The sequence below is a fragment of the Trichosurus vulpecula genome, chromosome 2, assembly GCF_011100635.1.
Source record: "Trichosurus vulpecula isolate mTriVul1 chromosome 2, mTriVul1.pri, whole genome shotgun sequence".
In the NCBI taxonomy this organism is placed as follows: domain Eukaryota; kingdom Metazoa; phylum Chordata; class Mammalia; order Diprotodontia; family Phalangeridae; genus Trichosurus; species Trichosurus vulpecula.
In genome coordinates, this window is record NC_050574.1 from 384,808,155 (window position 1) to 384,828,786 (window position 20,632).

The following is a 20,632-nucleotide window of genomic DNA, read 5'->3' on the forward strand; positions in this document are numbered from 1 at the left end:
CTACAAGATACCACTCATTCCCTGCCCCCCTAAGCAGAGCATCTACCTTCCTATTTATTAAGAAAGTAGAGCTTGTTTGACACAAGGATCTTTTTCTTCCCCTTTTAACACCTCAAAACCCTTTTATATCATCTTTCATCCGATCCTTTTTTGCTCCAGTCTCCGCAAATTGATGATAATTCTCCATGTCAGTTATAACTCTATTTTATGACCTTTCATCATAGCTTTTCTTATCTTTTCCTGAATCTTTGAATCAGTCTTTTACTCTTTCATCTTCAATTTTTACTTATCTATTTATTGACTCCTTCCAAGCTTCCTAAAATATGCCCAGGTATCTCTCTATACAAATGAACAAGCATGATCCTTTACTTAACACTGCCATCTCTTTATGATGTGTAGTTTTTTAAAATTTGTTTTATTTTTGATTTATAGAATAAAACAAGCATTTCCATAACATACAATAAAAAGATGATTGCATGTGAAACTGTAAATCTATTATATACAACTTGCTAGTCCTTTTTTATTTTATTTATTTAATTTATTTAATATTTTTAGTTTTCAGCATTGATTTTCATAAGAGTTTGAATTACAAATTTTCTCCCCATTTCTACCCTCCACCCCACTCCAAAATGGCATATATTCTGATTGCTCCATTCCCCAGTCAGCCCTCCCTTCTGTCACCCCACTCCCCTCCCATGCCCTTTTCCCTTCCTTTCTTGTAGGGCAAGATAAATTTCTATGCCCCATTGCCTGTATATCTTATTTCCTAGTTGCATGCAAAAACTTTTTTTTTGAACATCTGTTTTTAAAACTTTGAGTTCCAAATTCTCTCCCCTCTTCCCTCCCCACACACCCTCCCTAAGAAGGCAAGCAATCCAACATAGGCCACATGCGTATCGTTATGTAAAACTCTTCTACAATACTCATGTTGTGAAAGACTAACTATATTTTGCTCCTTCCTATCCTATCCCCCTTTATTCAGTTTTCTCCCTTAACCCTGTCCCTTTTTGAAAGTGTTTCTTTTGATTACCTCCTCCCCCTATTTGCCCTCCCTTCTGTTGCCCCCCACCCCCGCTTTTAATCTCCTTCCTCCTTCTTTCCTGTGGGGTAATATACCCAATTGAGTGTGTATGGTATGCCCTCCTCAGGTCAAATCCAATGAGAGCAAGATTCACTCATCCCCCCTCGCCTGTCCCCTCTTCCCTCCCTACAGAACTGCTTTTTCTTGCCACTTTTATGCAAGATAATTTACCCCATTCTATCTCTCCCTTTCTCCCTCTCTTAATATATTCCTCTCTCATCCCTTAATTTGATTTTATTTTTCAGATATCATCCCTTCATATTCAACTCACCCTGTGCCCTCTGTCTATATATATATATATATATATATATATATATATATATATATATATATACGTATGTATGTATACATAGCATGTATATTTCCTTCAGCTACCCTAAGACTGAGGTCTCATTAATTATACACATCATCTTTCCATGTAGGAATGTAAACAAAACAGTTTGTGTTTAGTAAGTCCCTTGCAATTTCTTTTTCTTGTTCTTTTTCTAGATTACCTTTTCAAGCTTCTCTTGATTCTTGTGTTTGAAAGTCAAATTTTCTATTCAGCTCTGGTCTTTTCACTGAGAAAGCTTGAAAGTCCTCTATTTTATTGAAAATCCATATTTTGCCTTGGAGCAACATACTCAGTTTTGCTGGGTAGGTGATTCTTGGTTTTAATCCTAGCGTCATTGACCTCTGGAATATCACATTCCAAGCCCTTCAGTCCCTTAATGTAGAAGTCACTAGATCTTGTGTTATTCTGATTGTGTTTCCAACAGTATTCAAATTGTTTCTTTCTGGCTGCTTGCAATATTTTCTCCTTGATCTGGGAGCTCTGGAATTTGGTGACAATATTCCTAGGAGTTTTCTTTTTGGGATCTTTTTGAGGAGGCGATCTGTGGATTCTTTCAATTTCCATTTTACCCTCTGGCTCTAGAATATCAGGGCAGTTCTCCTTGATAATTTCTTGAAAGATGATATCTAGGCTCTTTTTTTGGTCACGGCTTTCAGGTAGACCAATACTTTTTAAATTATCTCTCCTGGATCTATTTTGCAGGTCAGTGGTTTTTCCAATGAGATATTTCACATTGTCTTCCACTTGTTCATTCCTTTGGTTCTGTTTTTATAATATCTTGATTTCTCATCAAGTCACTAGCTTCCACTTGCTCCAATCTCATTTTTAAGGTAGTATTTTCTTCAGTGGTCTTTTGGACCTCCTTTTCCATTTGGCTAATTCTGCCTTTCATGGCATTCTTTTCCTCATTGGCTTTTTGGAGCTCTTTTGCCATTTGAGTTAGTCTATTTTTTTAAGGTGTTATTTTCTTCAGTATTTTTTTGGGTCTCCTTTAGCCAGTCTTTGACTTGTTTTTCATTGTTTTCTTGCATCCTTCTCATTTCTCTTCCCAATTTTTCCTCTACTTCTCTAACTTGCTTTTCCCAATCCTTTTCGAGCTCTTCCATGGCCTGAGACCAGTTCATATTTTTCTTGGAGGCTTTTGATGTAGGCTCTTTGACTTTGTTGACTTCTTCTGGCTGTATGTTTTGGTCTTCTTTGTCACCAAAGAAAGATTTCAAAGTCCAAGTCTGAATCTGAGTCTATTTTCGCTGCTTGGCTATGTTCCCAGCCAACTTACTTGACCTTTGAGTTTTTCATTGGAGTATGACTGCTTGTAGTGTATAGAGTACTTTGTCCCAAGCTTGAGGGGCTGCACTGTTGTTTTCAGAGCTACTTCTACACAGCAAGCTCTACCACACCAGCACTACTCATCCCCCAAGAACCACCAACCCGGACTGGACTCAGATCTAAGCTGGCTCTGCACTCCTGCTCTGATCTACCACTTAATTCCTCCCACCAGGTGAGCCTGGGGCCTGAAGCAACTGCAGCTGTAGCTCTGTAAGCAGCCTCGGAGCTGCACCACCTCCACTGCCCCAGGGCCGGTGGCCAAACAGCAAACTCCTTTCCCTCTGTCCCAGCAGCTTTTCCCATTGACCTTCTCTTTTGTCTTTGGTGTCTGTGGGCTAAGAAGTCTGGCAACTGCCACAGCTCACTGATTCAGGGTGCTAGGGCCTGTTCTGCCCAGCTCCTGGTCTGGTTCATCCAGGCATGGCTCATGCTGGGTTCTGCTCCGCTCCACTCCCAATTCCATGCAACAGACCTCACCCCACAACCATCAAAGCTGTCCCGGGCTGGAGTCCTGCCTCCCTCTGCTACCTCGTGGGCTCTGCAGCTCCAGAACTTGTTCAGAGCCATCTTTCATAGGTGTTTGGAGGGATGGGGGTGGACCGGGGAGCTCACGCAAGTCCCTGCTTTCCAGCCGCCGTCTTGGCTCCACCTACTATTCCTTTTACATACGTAAAGTTATCATGTAAATTTTTTTCTTTTTTTCTTCACTTCCCCCTACTATGCCCTAGAGATGGCTACCATTAGGCACACACACACATATTATATACATATATGCATGTATTTATGTATATGTATGTATACATACACACATATATGTGTGTCAAATTATTCTGTACTTATAAATTGTTTCTCTGGATGTGTATAGATTCTTTCTTCATATATCCTTTATTTTTAATTTATGTATTTATAGTAGTCAAAATTACTTAGTCACTCAAATTCATTCTTAAAACAATATTGCTGTTACTGTATATAATGTTCTCTTGGTTCTGCTCACTACACTCTTCATCATTTTGTTCAAGTCTTCCCATGCCTTTCTAAAATCATTGACATCATCATTTCTTACAGCATAGTAGTATTCTATCACAACTATGCAAGCACAACTTATTTAGCCATTACCCAATTGATGGGGATCCCTGCAATTTCCAGTTCTTTGCCACCATAAAGAGAGCTGCTATAAACATCCCATTCATATTCAAAGTTATAATTACTATTTGTGAATTTCCCTCCATTTTATTTTTACTCACTATTTTCTTTCTCAGCCTGTCTTTTTACCCTATCCCTATTACCTTATCTTCTCCCCTCACCCTCCCACTCCCCATCCTACCCACCCCTACACAAAGTTGTCTATACCCCATTTATTCATCACTTCACTTCCCAATAATTTTTTCAATCCCTTATAATTTGGCTTATGACTTCACCATTCAAGTGAAACTATTTTCTACAAGGTTTTGAAAAATATCAACTGCTAATTTTGATGACTTCTACTGTTTTCATATTTTCAGTTTTTGATATTGTTGAACACTCCTCTCCTCCTGGATAATATTTTCTGTTCTTTGTGACATTGCTCTCTCCTGGTTCTCCAACTTCCTATTTGACTATTCCTTTTCATGCTACATTTTTGAATTATTATCCAGCCACCACTTCTAAAGTGTAAGTGGTCTCCATTTTCTTGACTCTTCTTTCTCTAATCTGTTCATCTTAATATTCTCATATGCTTTCTTGAGTTAAATTATTTTCTCTGTATAAATGACTCCCAATGTCAGGTGTCCTATACTACCCTTTCTTGAAAATAATTCCTGTTACCAGCTTAACAGTTCCATGCATGTATACCATTAATATCTCAAACTCAGAATGTCTAAACAACTCATTTTCACTTAAATTTATCCCATCTGAAAATTTCTCTCTTCTTTTTGCAGGCTCCATCATCCTTCCAGTTATCCAAGTTTACAACCATAAAATGATCTTTGACCCTTCTATTTCCCTTTCTAGCCCCACCTGCCATTCAATCAATTGCTAAGATTTATCAATTCTACCTCTAAAATAGTTCTCATATCTATCCATTCCTCTCTACTAAAAAGGCTCATTACTTTAATCCAGGTCTCAATCACTTATTGTGATAACTAATTGGTCACCTACTTTTCATCTCTAATGTCTCTCAAACATCCTTCACCCAGGCGCCAAAATCATCTTAAAGCACCTCTGACTATATTATTCTCCTATTCAAGATTCTTCGTTGATTCCCTATTGCCTCTAAGATAAAATGCAAACTTGTCAGCCTGGTTTTCCCTCTAGAGTCTTATTTCATATTACTCCCCATCATGCACTCTACATTCAAGATAAATTGGTTTGCTAGCTGTTACTAAAATTCAGCATCGCTCCTCCAAGCCTTCATTATATGCATGGGATGCAATCCTTCCTACATGAAGTTCTTCCTGATCTCTCTTTCCCCTACAAATGATCATGCTCTCTCTCCAAACTACTTTAATTTTTATTTTTGTATTCTTTATATTTCCTCAAAGGAATGTGAGCTACTTTATGATGAAAAATGTGTCCTGTTTATCATTATATTCCAAGCACTTAGCACTTCCTTGGACTGGAAACAAGGAGGATTATAATTACTACTCATAACATATTCAGTGCTAATAGAGCAGTGTAGCATAGTTGAGGTCCGATCAGGAATTAAGAAAGAAAATCATCTGGCTATCATTCTTCCGTCTTCCTTCAACAACCCATTCTCAAATATCCTAGTGGTGGCTCATGTCTCTGTGATTTCTGTCCCAGCCCTTTTGTTGCTTTTCTCTTTATTAGATATAAAAATGGAGCCAACCCAACCCACAGGACCCATGGCTCATCAGATGGGCATGAATAAAACTGCTATTAGGTTTATTTTAAAGATTAGAAACTTAAGTCCAAAAAATTATACTGATTTGCGTACAGTCACAGAAGCAGATTAGGGCTAGAATTTGGACTAGAAGTCCTCACTTATAAAAGTCTTCATATAAAAACCTCTTAAAAGGAAACATAATTTAAAGGAAAAACAACCAACAATAATTTGAATAAAGGGTGGTAGAAGTAGAGGCATGAGAGAAAGTAAAAGGAACTAGGATTATTCAGTCTGGAAGAGTTTAGAAAATGATTGTAAACATAAATGCTTTCAAATATTTCAAGTATTCATGAAGAAATTGACATGAGACATGAGACAACAAATAACAAACAAGAAAAATCTCACAAAAGAATAAAATCTGTAATGTTTGCAATTTTAAATCATGAAAGTTTTATCAAAATTCAAAAACATGAAATTTTATAATCTCAAGAGGAATCAAATCAATTGAATAGGAAATAATCAGATCAGAATGGACGGGAAGTGATTGTATAAGATAGGATAGGACAGGACAGGACAGGACAGGACAGGACAGGACAGGACAGGATAGGATAGGATAGGATAGGATAGGATAGGATAGGATAGGATAGGATAGGATAGGATAGGAGAAAAGAGAGGCAAAACTATTCCCATGTTCCTCATATGACTAATGATGGGTTCAATCTATACTTGCAAGAAATTCCCAGTATAATATATTCAACAAATGGTCATCTTGCCTGTGCTTGAAAATCAATTGTCTTAGCTTTTTTCGTGCCACTAGACTTCAATGACTCTGGGAGAGAGGGTGATTTTGCACACCTTTGCATCACTTAAATCCAGTTCATGCACAAGTCAAAACATCATTCCATCATATCGTTGGTCTACTTCACAAATAAAGGATGAACATTTGTTGTGTGTTATGGGATGAAACTAAGCAGCCCATTCTATCTTAATTCAACATCTTGTGCACTTTTGTTTTTCTTTTATGATTATCCGTGAGGATAGCCACTACATTACATGTGAACACAGACAGTTTAGACTCAGAATTATTCTGGTTTCTTCTCACAAATTTTCTTACAGTTAATAAGATCAAGTCTATATTAGCAAAGTGAAAATTGGGATGATTTTCAGAGAGCCGTGGTTAAAATCTCTCACAAATATGATTTTGAAGGAGGTAAATAATTTCTTTGACTTAAATATTTGCTTTTTAACATTTGTTATCTCTCCTGGCTAACTATGTAAAAAAGGATTTCCCTGGCACTGGTGTTCATAGCAATCTTGGTGAAATGTAAATCTTCCACCTCAATCCTATTTGTGAACTCTCTAAATGTAGTTTAATCTGTGATCTGACTTAGTTTACCTATAAAGTTTGTTTAACTAGGTTTGTGTGTGAGATGATGATTGTTTAAGTTTCTTCAATTGTATGACATTGAAGGAAGCATGGGATTATAAATCTATCTTTTTCTTAACTTCTATGGCCAAAGAGGAATGTATAAGATTGCAGTGTGTAAAATAATTATTTCTTTAATAAGAAAGTTTTACCTAGGTTTTTGCCCCTGATAATTTCCGTATTGTGGTAGAAATATTTCAGTAGCAGTTACCTATCACTTGAACTCAGAGAGGAGATATTTCTCCCCTAAAATCTTGATTTAATCACAATACTTAGTTGTCATGTATTTTCTACTTTTCAGGAGTCTGTCTCCTAAACTTAAGGATTTTAAAGGCCATATATTTTACTTTCTCCTCTTCTGATTTAAAATTTCACAATGCTTTAGCATGTTTAGTGCTAGACTCTTTCACTAGACACTTACTTGTTCCCATGTTTTATTTGTAGCATAGTTGGTGAAGATGTCTTCTCACTCTTCAGGATTAGAAGACTGTAAGACAGAACATGAGAAATTAAATCCTTTATTGAGAATCCAAGTCATCTCTCCCAATATCTTCCTCTGTGCCTGTTCCATTCAATCCCTTTCACTATATGTTTATGCAAACAATAAGAATTTAACCTAAGGTAGGGTAGCAATCATGATCTCAGACAAGGCAAAAGCAAAAATAGACCCAATTAAAAGAGATAATCAGGGAAATTACATTTTGCTAAAAGGTACCATAGACATTGAAGTAATATAAAAAAATTATAGCAAGTTTCTCTAAGGCCTCATTGCTCAACTATGTAATGAATATAGAACTGAGTCAAATTTACAAAAATAAGAACCATTCCCCAATTGATAAATAGTCTGAGAATATAAACAGGCAGTTTTCAGAAGAAGAAATCAAACCTATCTATAGTGATATAAAAATGTTCCAAATAGGTATTAATTAGAGAAATGCAAATTAAGACAACTCTGAGATACTACCTTACAGCTTCAGAAATGACAAATGGTGGAGGGAAAAAGAGAAAAACAGGTATACCAATGAACTACTGGTGGAGTAGCGAACTGTTCTAACCACTCTAAAAAGGAATTTGGAACTATGCCCAAAAGGCTATAAAACTGTGTACCCTTTGATCCCACAATAGCACTGTTAGATCTGTATCCCAAAGAAACCAAAGAAAAAAGGAAAAGGACATATATGTACAAAATTATTTATGGAAGTTCTTTTTATGTCAGCAAAGAATTGGAAACCGAGGGGATGCTTATCAATAGGGGAATAGTTGAACAAGTCATGATGTATAATTGTGATGGAGTACTATTGTGGTATAAGAAAGAACAAAGGGGGTGGTTTCAGAAAAATCTGTGGCAAGACTTATATAAACTGATGCAAGATGAAATGAGAAGATCTGGGAGATAATTATGCACACTATTAGTAATATTGTAACTATGATCAACCGTGAAAGATGGGTACTTTGATCAACACAATGATCCAAGACAATTTCAAAAGACTTGTGATGAAAAAAAAAAATGGTATCCACCCCCAGAGAGAGAACTGCTGAAGTCTGAGTGCTAGTGGAAGTATAATTTTCTCACATTCTTTACTTTTCTTGCTTCTTTGAAATATGGCTGATAAGGAAATGTGTTTCACATGCTTTCACATGCATAGGTGATATAATATTGCTTGCCTTCTCAATGAGTCTGGAGGAAGTGAAAAGAAGGAGAGAATTTAGAACTCAAAATTTAAAAAGAAAAGGATGTTTAAAAATAACTAGTAAATGTTCTAAATGAATTTAAGTTATGATATTTAAATCCATTGTTACATGGATAATGTTGACATAAATTTGAAACTATGTATTTTGTTTTTCAGTGTATCATTATGTTCTTGATATTGTTGTTTTGGATAATGTTACAGAGGAAGGTTATATGAAAGTTAAATTAATAGATATATATGGAAAAGTAGAAGAATCAAAAATCAAAAGGTAAGTAATATAAAGAATTACAGGCACACTGAATTTGAGATTTGGAAGGAACCTCAGTAGCTATCTAGTTTAATCCATATAAAAAAGGAATTTCCACCATAATATATTTGACATGTGATTGTCCAATTGATTGAAGACTACCATAGAGAGAGAACCCATCACCTCTCCATGCCCTCCATTCTATTTTTGGACAGTAGTAATTGTTAGGAAGTTTTTCTTACGTCAGATCTAACCTTGTTTCTTGCAAATTCCACCCGTGATTCTTGTGATCATTGCTCTACAGCCAGAAAGAATAAATCTAGTTCCTATTCGACAAAATAGTCTTTAAACTCTTGAATATTGTTATACCTTTCCACCTGTATCTTCTCTTCTCCAGGCTAAAAATATCCATTTCTTTACAATGAAACGCAGATTCTAGGCCTTTCACTATCCTAATGCCATTCTCTGGAAATTCTTCATTTTATCAATATCTTTCTTAAGGAAAGTGGCACCCAGAACTGAACACAGTAATCTAAATGAGGCATGGTAAGATAGAGCAAATTGTTACCTGAAGCTATGTCAATTGTTATCTGAAGCTATGCCAATTGTCACCTGAATGCAGCCCAAGATCCCAATAGTTTTGGTTGATGTTTTTGTTTGTTTTTCTGGAATCACAATGCTGACATATTGAGCTTGCAAGACACTAAACTTCCCATTACTTTTTCAAAAGAATTATTGTTTACTGATGTAATATTTATAAAGCTTATTTTAAATACCATTTATATTCTTATATTTTCATGAGTCTTTACATTTTTCCCTTCTGAAACTTATCTAATTAGATTCATCCCAATACTCTAGCCCAGAGGTGTCAAACTCAAAGCTCTGTCTACAATACTTCCTGTATGACTGGAAGCAGATTAAGATGTAATTGGGAAGTGTTTAATACAACAAATAAAAATATAATTCAACATAGATTATGTTAATCTGTGGTTTTCTAAATCAATGTGAGGCCACCAGGGATTATCTCTAATGGAGTTTGACACAATTGCTCAAGATTCTTTTGCCTCCTGACTCGGGCATCCAATGTGTCTGCTATCTCTCCTATTTTTGAGTCAGTTGCAAATTTGGTAAGTGTGCCATCTTTACCTTTTCCCAAATCACTGACAAAAAATATTAAATAGGATCAGGCCAAACAAAGATTCCTGAGATACTCCACCAGAAAATTCTTATCATGTTGTTATTGATTCATTATCGGAACAGTACTGTATCTATATAATTGTATTGTATCTAATCCATAACTCTTATCTGCTCTTGCTAAAATCTAGGTTAATTGTATCTGCAGTATTCCCTTCATCTGCTTATTTAGAAATCTTGTAAAAGCTCAGGAAAACAGTATTAGTCTGTGATGACTTATAATTGATAAAGCCCCCTTTTACCCATCTTCCTTTTCCAGATGTTCTCCAACCATTGCTTTAATGATCCTTCATTGAATTTTCTTAGGAATTAAGATCAAGTTCCTTGGACTATACAGAGTTTGTTCCCTTCCCTTTTTTTGAAAATTGGGTGAACATTTACCCTTCCTCAGTCTTGTAATATCTCTAACATTTTCCATGATTTTGAAAAATTAACAGAGGCTCTGCAAACACATCTGCCAGTTCTTTCAGGATTAAAAGATGTCAGTCACCTGGGCTAGGTGATTTGAATTCATCAAGGAAAAGTAGATACTCTTTTACTTCCTATCTCCTAGATTATATTGTGTATCTCCTTCCTCTTAGTCATTTTTGTTCTGTCATTTACAGCGCAGAGGTCATTCTCCTTGGTAGAGAAAATAGAAATAAAATCATATTCGAGCAGCTTTGCCTTCTCTTTGTTACAAGTTATAATCACCAAATTCAACCCAAGTAAAAATTCTGTCTTTTCTTTGATGTTCACTTTTCTCACCATATAGTTTACAACAAAATAAAAGAAACAAATGGCTCACTTTTTTTCTTACCTTAGCTTCCCTTGCTAGCCTTAGGTAATTTTGAGCATTCTTGACATTGTTTTTATAACACCAGATCATGCTCTTTACATCTATCATCCCGTAATTAAACTTGACTTTACCTTCAGTATTGCTTTAGTTACTGGATTTTCTTTTCCAAGCTTCTGAAAATACAACACTACTGCCTGTCACTGTTCCTTTGAATATGGTAAAAAGTATCCAGAGTCATGGTTCTGTCATGGATTTCACCTCCAACAAATCTTGGTGATACCTTTGTGGTTAAGTTTGTCTTCTTGTTCTAAGATTGCTTGTTCTTCGAACTACTTAATCCTTTGGAAATTTTGTATAGATGCTTGAGGATATGGTTTTACTGCTGGCTCCTCTCCTGGATTCTGTCTCCTATGGACTTGTGCATATCTTAATTGCTGTTCTGTTTTGTTTGTAGCTGCTTGCTAGGGTACCTAATTGTTACAATATACATAGGCAATCCTATTCCTCCCTTCATTCTTTTAAAACACTGTTTTCATTAGATTATCAAGACACTATTCAAATAAATATATTCTGATTAGCCATTGTTTACTGTATCCCTGGCCAGGAATTTGTCATCCTTATATTTTAAGATGTGATCCAGAATTTCAAATCCTATACTTAGACACAGTTTTCATTATTAGCTATTCACTTTTCAAATTAATTTTCCTCTTCAAAATATTTTGCCTTCAATAAGCAACAGTGATGAAAACATGTGTACCTCTATAATTGTAAGTTTCGTGGCCAAGACTTCACAATGGTTGGCAATACTTCTCAGATTCCTTCTGGGATGTCATTTGTGCCCATGTAAATCCTCAGAAGTAGGTAGTCTTCCATTTTGGTTAGCTTTCTCCTGGAACACAGATAACTGTCACTGAAATGTGGCTTAAAAATACAAGCAGTATACATAATGTAGTGGTTTTCCCATTACGTGGTATTACCTTCTGTTTTAAGTTATAAGGCAATGATATATTCACATGGGTGAAATGTTATAGCAATTTGACTATGAAATTCAGGCCACAGGTATGTGTATTTTTTCTCAGAAAGTTAGTGTTCTCTGAATAGCACATATTATTTGTTTTTAATTTTGTCTTTATGAAATTCTTCTTTTAATTACATTTTGGCAACTCAGAATTATGTATTAATTTGGATTAAGTTAAAATGGAAAAAATTTAAAATATTAAGAAAGTTGAAATCTCTTAAACAGCAGAATACAGTAAAAAAATTCATATTACTACTATGGTAAATAGAGCATCATTTTTTCATGAAAAGCTGCAATCCCAAATCCTGCTTTGATTTATCTTTTTTCTATAATGAGTGACAGTAAATTAATTTGCTTAGCATTTTTTCTATAATTAAGCACTATACATAAATTTTGTCATTAGTAATAAATGTGACATTGTATCAAATTGGGTGGAGGAGGAACTGTTGGCTTAATTTTAGATACTGTCAAAAGATAAAATGACTTCCTACCTTTCTCTTAAAATTATGTAATTCAGTCTTTTCATCATCAGACACAATTTGTAAAGTTTTACTTTATTTAGAATTGAAGACTTTATTTTAAACCAAATATGATGGTGTGTTCTGTTTTTTATCTAGTTACGTGGCTACATCTCCTATCTATGAAGAAGTCAGTATTCTTGCTGGATTTTACTATGACTTTAAAGACATTTCAAAAATTGTTTTGACATATTCTCAAAAGAATGCAAAACCTAAGTGTTCTAAATGCAAATACAAGATTCACCATATAAAATTAAGATCACTTACAAATCCAGAAAGGTAACATATATGATACATATGATGGGTTTTTATTTGGACAATTTATTTTTAGATACGGGGGAGCTAGTAATCCATTTGACTACAGAAATAGTGAAAAATTATTTGTTTTGTTTGTTTACTCTACTACATGTTTGGCCAAGAATCTGTCAGCTTTATGTTTTAAGATGTGGTTCAGAAGTTCAAGTCCCATTCTTAGACATGTTTCCCCACCAGTTATTCACTTCCCAAATTAATTTTGCTCTTCTGTACCTTTGGCTTTGGACAGGCAACAGTGAAGAAAACATAACTATTTTCCCATATATTTCCCAACCTAACATTTACATTCTGAATTATCTGGTTTGGTAGCCTACCCATCCTCTGCATGTAATGTTGTGGAAACCTATTAGAGGTTCATATGTGTCATAGGGGAAAACTTTGTAGAAGTTGAAAATATTAGTGCTTTAAATTATGACTACATTTATACACTGTCTACACCATTAAGGGAAACAAATAAAAAATCATCTTTTACATATTAAACCATGACAAATATACTTTGCTTTACACAGTAGATATGTTCCATGAAACTTAAGTCTGAATTAATGTTTAATAAATGAAATAATTTTAAGGTCGATATGGAGTCATAAATTTTTTCAGTACTGACTTCCATTTAAATTGTACTTTTACAATTAATAAACATTTTACAAAGACTCTTTCATTTGAACCTCACAAAACCCTGATGTATATAGAGAGACTCAATGTCTCCATTTTATAGGTGGAGAAACTGATGCCTGAAGGATTAATGGCTTGCCCAAGTTAGTAAGTGGTATTATCAAGACTAGACCTAGGTCAATGCAGAACAGAGTGTTGAACACTTTTTAAATTTATCTGTTTTGAATTTGAATTGTGATTAAACAAGGAAATGAGTCCAGCTAATTTCCTGTATTACATTCTGATCTTCACAGAAACAATTATTCAGATACTTGAAGAAAAAGTGGACTTTGCCTGCATATTTGTTCAACGCTATGCTTCATTTCCTGTTGTATAGATCTCCCCCTACCAAAGTTTATGAGTCAAAAGGGGCCTTGAGCAGGGCTTTAATGATGGATAGAATTTATATATATATATACATACACATATATATATACATATATGTGTATATGTATATATGTCTATATATGTATATACATACATACGTATATGCAGAAAGAGATCATTTTAATAGAAGAGTAATGATAAAAATAATAAAAAAGAAGGAAAATTTTAAAAAATATTTTAGGATTCAATGATTATATCCATTTGGTGGAACAGTGGTATTAAAGCAGCATGGTGGGAAAAAAGAAAGGAAAGTACATTGCCAGATTGTAGAGAACATTAAATTCCAGACTGGGGAATGTGGATTTTCAAGGGTTTCCTGTAAGAAATATGAAAAAAAATGACTGAAGAGTAGGAAAGAAAAGAAAAATTGAGTAAAAGAATAACATGGTTAAGTAGCATGGTGCAATTTTACTTAAACCACCACCATTACCACTACTAATATTACTACATATACTACTACCATTATCTGACATTTCCATAGTACTTTAAAGTTTGCAAAGGGCTTTGTTTACATCATCTCATTTGTTAATGTGTAATAGAAAGAGCACTAGATTTTGAATTTTTACAAAAAGTATTCAAATTCTGATATTGATACCTCTGAACCCTGTGGCCTCGAACAAGTCACTTAACTTCAGTGGTCTTTAGTTTCTTTCCGTATAAAATGAAGGGGCTGGACTAAATGGCTCCTAAGATACTTTCCAACTATAAATATATGATACTATGAAAATAGACAAAAGCTTGTAGTCGGAAATGAAGTGCCAGGTATGAGAAATAGTAAGAAGGACATTTTGATTAGATTATGTGAAGCACAGTAATATGTAATATCTCTGGAAAGGTAGGTGATGACCAAGTTGTGAAGGGTCTTAAATGCTGAACAAAAGAATTGCTTGTTTATTTGTTCCTATAAATAATAAGGAGACACTGGATTTATTAAGTAGGAGAGGGACATGGTCAGAATTGCATTTTAGGAAAATCACTTTGATAGCTATGTTGGGAATGGATTAGAGTGGGATTAGATAAGGCAAAATAGCTAATTAGAAAGCCATTGCCACAGTTTAAGTGAGATATGATGATGGCCTTAACTATATTGGTGGCTGTGTGGAGAGAAAGGGATGAATGTGAGCAATGCAGAAGTAAAGCTTTTATTTGTTTATCTCTTGCTTCACTTTTTCTAGGTATTCATACAATTCTCGTACAAAATCATGTTTTTTCCTTTCAGTATTTTCTCCTAGTTGGTATTCTGGGGATGGTGCAGTAGATAGAGTGCTAGACTAAGAGTCAGAAAGACCTGAGTTCAAATGTGACCTCAGCTGTGTGACCCTGGGCAAATCACTTAACCCCTTTTGCCTCAGTTTCCTCATCTGTAAAATGAGCTAGAGAAGGAAATGGCAGGTGGAGTCACAAAAGTCAGACATAACAGAAACAACTGATAACAATGAAAATAAAGTTAATAACATTTTCATCACATAGCTCAAAATATTGGTATAAGAAGCCTACTTTGGAAGTAGGGCTGGTTATTATCACAATGTTTTTAGAAAAAACAAACACCACAATCATATAACACCATTCCTTAGTCATTCCTCAACTGATTCCCCAACTGTCTTCCATTTTCAATACTTTGCCACCACTAAAACAGCTGCTATAAATGTTTCTGTACTTGTAGATTCTTTTCCTTTTTATTTTTTATCTCTTTGAGATACAAATCTAGTAGTGGCATAGCTGGGTTAATGGGTATGCATAGTATTGTAGTCCTTTATAGTTTTTGCTCTCCAAAATGGCTGAATCAATTCGCAGCAGTGCATTAGTAGCTCACTTTTCCCACATCAGCTTCAACACTTGTGTATCATGTTAGCCAACCTTATAGGTGTGGGGTGCTACCTCAGAGTTGTTTTAATTTGTGTTTCTCTAATCAATAGTGATTTAGAGCATTTTTTTCCATAGGACTATAGATAGCTTTGCTTACTCCATCTGAAAACTGCCTGTTCATATCCTTTATCAATTGGCGAATGGGGGTGGCTAGGTGGTACAGTAGAGCACCTATCCTGGAGTCAGGAGGACCTGAGGTCAAATCCAGCCTCAGACACTTGACACTTACTAGCTATGTGACCTTAGGCAAGTCACTTAACCCCAATTGCCTTGCCTTCCTCCCTCAAAAAAAAAATGGGGAATAGCTCTTATTTTTATAAATTTGACTCTGTTCTCTATATGTTTGGGAAAGGGGTCTTTATCAAAGAAACTTCATATAAAATTTTCTCAAACTTATGATTGCTGTATATTTTCATCCATTCTATTTTCTCCCATTTATCCTACTCTCCCTCCTTTCACCTTGTCTATCCTCAAAAACATTTTGCTTCTGGCTACCATTTCCCCATCTGCTCTCCTTTCTATCAGCCCCACTGCCCTCCTACTTTCCTATAGGGTAAGATGGATTTTTATAGCCAACAGTATGTATGTTAATCCCTGTTTGAGCCAATTCCAATGGGTAAGGTTCAAATGCTACCCCAACCCACATACTCCATCTTCCCCTACACTGTAAAAACTCTTTTGTAGCTGTTTTATGTGAGATAATTTACCCCACTGTATCTCTCCATTTCCCCTTCTCCCAGTGCATTCTTCTTTCTCACCCTTTAATTTTTTTCAGATATCATCCCATCATATTCATCTTACATCAGTGCTCTCCATGTACACTCCTTCTAACTACTTGAATAACGATAAAGTTCTTAGGAGTCACAAGTGTCATCTTCCTATGTTGGAGTGTTAACAGTTTAGCCTCATTGAATCCCTTATGATTTCTCTTTCCTGTTTTCATTCTTATGCTTCTCTTGAGCATTGCATTTGAAAGTCAAATTTTCTATTCAGCTCTGGTCTTTTCATCAAGGATGCCAGCAAAAATCCTCTGTTTTATTGAACATCCATTCTCCATACCCCCCCACCCCAACAACAACAACAAAAAGGATTATGCCCAATTTTCCTGAGTACGTGATTTCTTGGTTGTAATCCTGGCTCCTTTCTCCTTCAGATTATCATATTCAAAGCCCTCCAATCTTGCATTGTAGAAGCCGCTAAATCTTGTGTTATTGGACTGTGGCTCCATGATATTTGAATTGTTTCTTTCTGTTTAAAATACTTTCTTCTTGATCTGGTAGCTCTGGAATTGGCTATGATATTCTTGGGAGTTTCATTTTGAGATCTCTTTCAGGAGGTGATTGGTGGGTTCTTTCAACTTCTGTTTTATCCTCTGATTCTACAGTATCAAGGGAGTTTTCCTTGATTATTTCTTGAAATATCTCATCTAGGCTTTTTTGTTATCGTGGCTTTTAGGTAGTCCAATAATTCTTAAATTATCTCTCCTCGATCTCTTTTCCAGGTCAGTTGTTTTTTCCAATGAGATATTTTACATTTTCTTCTAGAGATTCACTCTTTTGATTTTGCTTTATTGTTTCTTAATGTCTCATGGAGTCATTAGCTCCCACTTGCCAAATTCTAATGTTTAAGGAATTATTTTCTTCAGTGGTGTTTTGTACTTCCTTTTACATTTTGCCAATTCTACTTTTTAAGGAGTTATTTTCAGTGAATTTTTTTGCCTCTTTTATCATTTGACCTATTTTGTTTTTGAAGGTGTCATTTTCCTCAGTACTTTTTGTGCCTCCTTTACCAAGTTGTTGGCTTTTTCATTATTTTCTTGCATCACTGTCATTTTTTCCCAAACTTATCCTGTCCCTTTCTTAATTGATTTTTAAACTCCTTTTTGAGCTCCTCCAGGAATTCTTTTTGGGCCTGAAACTAATTCACATTTTCCTTTGAGGATTTGAATATAACAGCTTTGACTTTGTGGTCTTCTTCTGAGTTTGTGTTTTGATCTTCCCTGTAACTATAGTAACTTTCCATGGTCAGGATCTTTTTTTGTTGTTTGCTGATTTTCCACCCAATTTTTAACTTTGAGCTTTCTATTAAACTTGGGCTCCGCTCTTAGGGTGGAGGGGGCAATGCACCAATGTTCAGTTTTTTGTGCAGCTGTTTTCAGAACTACTTCTAGAAATCTGTAAATTTTTCTGTTCTTTCAAGGTGGTATGATCTATTGAAGAGCTATCTTTACTATTTTCCTGGCCTGTGGCCCTGATCTTTCAATGATCACAAGCACTTTTTTCCTCCCTAGAGCTGTGATCAAGGTTTCAGCTCTGCTGTGGCCACAAGCTCTGGTGGGCTAGTGTTCTTCTTCACCCAGGGATTGTGACCCAGGACTGAAACTTGGATCCCGCTATAGGCAATGCAACAGAGTCCTGAAACAAGTGCCAGCAAAGGGATCCCTGTAATCTCCTTATAACAGGTTGTCAGAGCCCCCACTTTATCTGTGTGCCGAGATCTCTGGAAGCTACCAGTTCAATTGCCCCCAAGACCTGCTGCTGGCTTGTGCCTAGTGTGGCCCACTGCTGACTTGCCTGGGCATTACCTTCTCTGGATTGAGCTTCATTCTCATGCCCATATAAGACGTATTTCCTGCTGAGCTTCCAAGTTTTATTGGGTTGTGGGTTCTGTCACTCCAGAATTCATTTAGAGGCATTATTTAAAGTCATTTGGAGGGGAATTTGAGAGAGCTTGGATGAGTTCCTGCATTTTGTCCACCATCTTGGCTCTGCCCCTTAGGGATGCAAAATTTATCATGACAATCAATGATAAAATAATAATTTAGGATTAATTCATGTGCTGGAAAATATTATAATACTAATACATTTTTATAGTGCTTCAAGATTTGGAAACTTCTGAGGTACATAGACATTAAAAATGTTCTTGGTGAAGAAATGACTCACCTCTTCCAACACACTAGCAACAACTTCTGACCAATCACCACCAACAGACAAACATACACAGGAGTCATAGGAGTAGCATCAACCTCTAGAGCAACAGTTCTATTTCTAGTCCAGTCCCCAGCCAGCATCCAGGAAGGCAGCTCCTGTGGAGAAGAGGCCACCCATCCCAACTAACTGCCAACTGCTGTTACACACATGGCAGGCAAGGCTAAAGTAGAAAAGTATCCTAATGGAGAGACATGAGAGAGCAGTGCCAGGAAAGTCAAACCACTGCTACCACCTAACTGTCATCTGCTCTCAGACCTTTATGGAGACAGCTCAAAACTCTGGAATTGAGAGCCTTGGTAATGACAATGCTTCAAACCCAATATCATCAGTCATTATTCTGGAAGCAACCCCTGGACTGATACCTTGAGACTGTTCCTGCAGACTTAGCTACTAAAGAATCCCCCCCCAAAAAAAAGTCACTAAAGCCCTTAATACTGTCAAATGGCTCAATACCAAAAAACAAACTGATATGATTTTATCAGTGGAAAAGACATAAAAGAGGTATTGCCATCTGCTTTACCATTGTACCCTAAGGACCATGGGACTCTTCTTTTGACTTGCAGCTAAAACCTTCCATATGTGTTGCTTCTCCAATTAGAATGTGAGTCCCTTGAAAGCATCTTACTTTTCTATTTATATTCTTAGCACTTAGCATAGAGTTTCATACAGAGTAAGTGCTTAATAGTTGGTTGATGATTAATCTTTTCTCCCATTACCACTCTACTTAAGCTCGCTCGTCCACCGAATTGGTTCTCTACATTTCCATCATACCCTAAAGTTGACAAAATGCTTTACTCACCACAACCCTGTGAGGAAGAAAGCATAACTATTCTTGGCCCCTTTTATAGATGTGGAAACTGAAATTCAAAGAGAGGAAATAAGAATGACAACACAAACCCAGATTTCAAGCTCCAAATTGATCATTTCTAGCCTTCCCAAGATACCAAACTGCTACTATAGACTTAGCATATTTAAATGGGAAAATGTGAAGTCTTGCTGTTGTACTAATTCTTTTCCCTCTTTCCCTCCTTTTTTCTCTCCATTTCTTAGACCACAGCTTTGCAGGTATGATTTTGAACTGAAAGAAAATGTGGAAACAACACTCAAACCATATTCCTGTACCCCAACAGACATGTAGGTGAAGTGACATTGCACAATAAATATGGAAATATTGGACTTCAGATTGGTCAAGAAATCATGGTGATGGGAAAGTATAGTCATCCTATACTGAGATTTCCTTTTCCAGAAAAAGAAAACATTCAATATGAAATTAAAATGTTTCTCTATTTTGGAGAAATGTTAGGAAGTCATTATACAAAGGGCATAATAAAACAAAATGGAGTTTAAGAGGATAGCTTGATATTATTCAACTCACTTTTATATTATCTATTCCATAATTAAATGTGGTTAATAAATAAGAATATATTTGGATAAGGAATGGAGATCTTCAGGGTCCCCTCTGAGAAAATTCAATTTTCTGTCTAAATGATTCTCAAGCATTTAATATTCTATTGTGGTAGAATAAATTATTATTGTTGTCAATAATACATTTTGATAGTTTTAAGCTTTAAAAAGCGCACTATTTTCTTTCCATGTTTATGATTCAATGTGAAGCCATTGAAATGAAAATTACTATAATACCAAAAATTCTAAAAGAGTCTATGTGTTAGTTGAGTGGGAATAGCTGAACATATTACAGTTTAAAAATATTAATGTAACTGAAAATAATTAAACCATTTAAAATGATTGATCTAAAGAATGCAAAGACATACGAGAAAAATATGAAATGATGCATAAGATCATTGTGATACAATGGAAAGATAACTAGATTTGGAGGTAGAAAACCTGGCCCTAAGTCACAGGTCTGCCACTTACTTCCTTTATATTCTCTTGGTCTCTGCTTTCTCATCAATAACATGAGGTAGTTTGATTTGGTTACCCCTGAAGTCCTTACTTTTGTAAAGGCTTCAATTTAATTTTTCA

General features: G+C 35.6%; 1 protein-coding gene across 1 annotated transcript in view; it reads left to right on the top strand.

Annotated features, from left to right (window-relative positions):
* LIPI (lipase I) overlaps positions 1 to 19,787 on the top strand; it is a 74,181-nt gene extending 54,394 nt beyond the window's left edge. The window contains exons 8-10 of the mRNA XM_036744155.1: positions 8,842 to 8,953; positions 12,540 to 12,719; positions 19,700 to 19,787. Coding sequence (XP_036600050.1) covers positions 8,842 to 8,953; positions 12,540 to 12,719; positions 19,700 to 19,787 — 380 coding nt within the window. The remainder of the gene's footprint in view (positions 1 to 8,841; positions 8,954 to 12,539; positions 12,720 to 19,699) is intronic.
* The last annotated feature ends 845 nt before the right edge of the window (positions 19,788 to 20,632 follow it).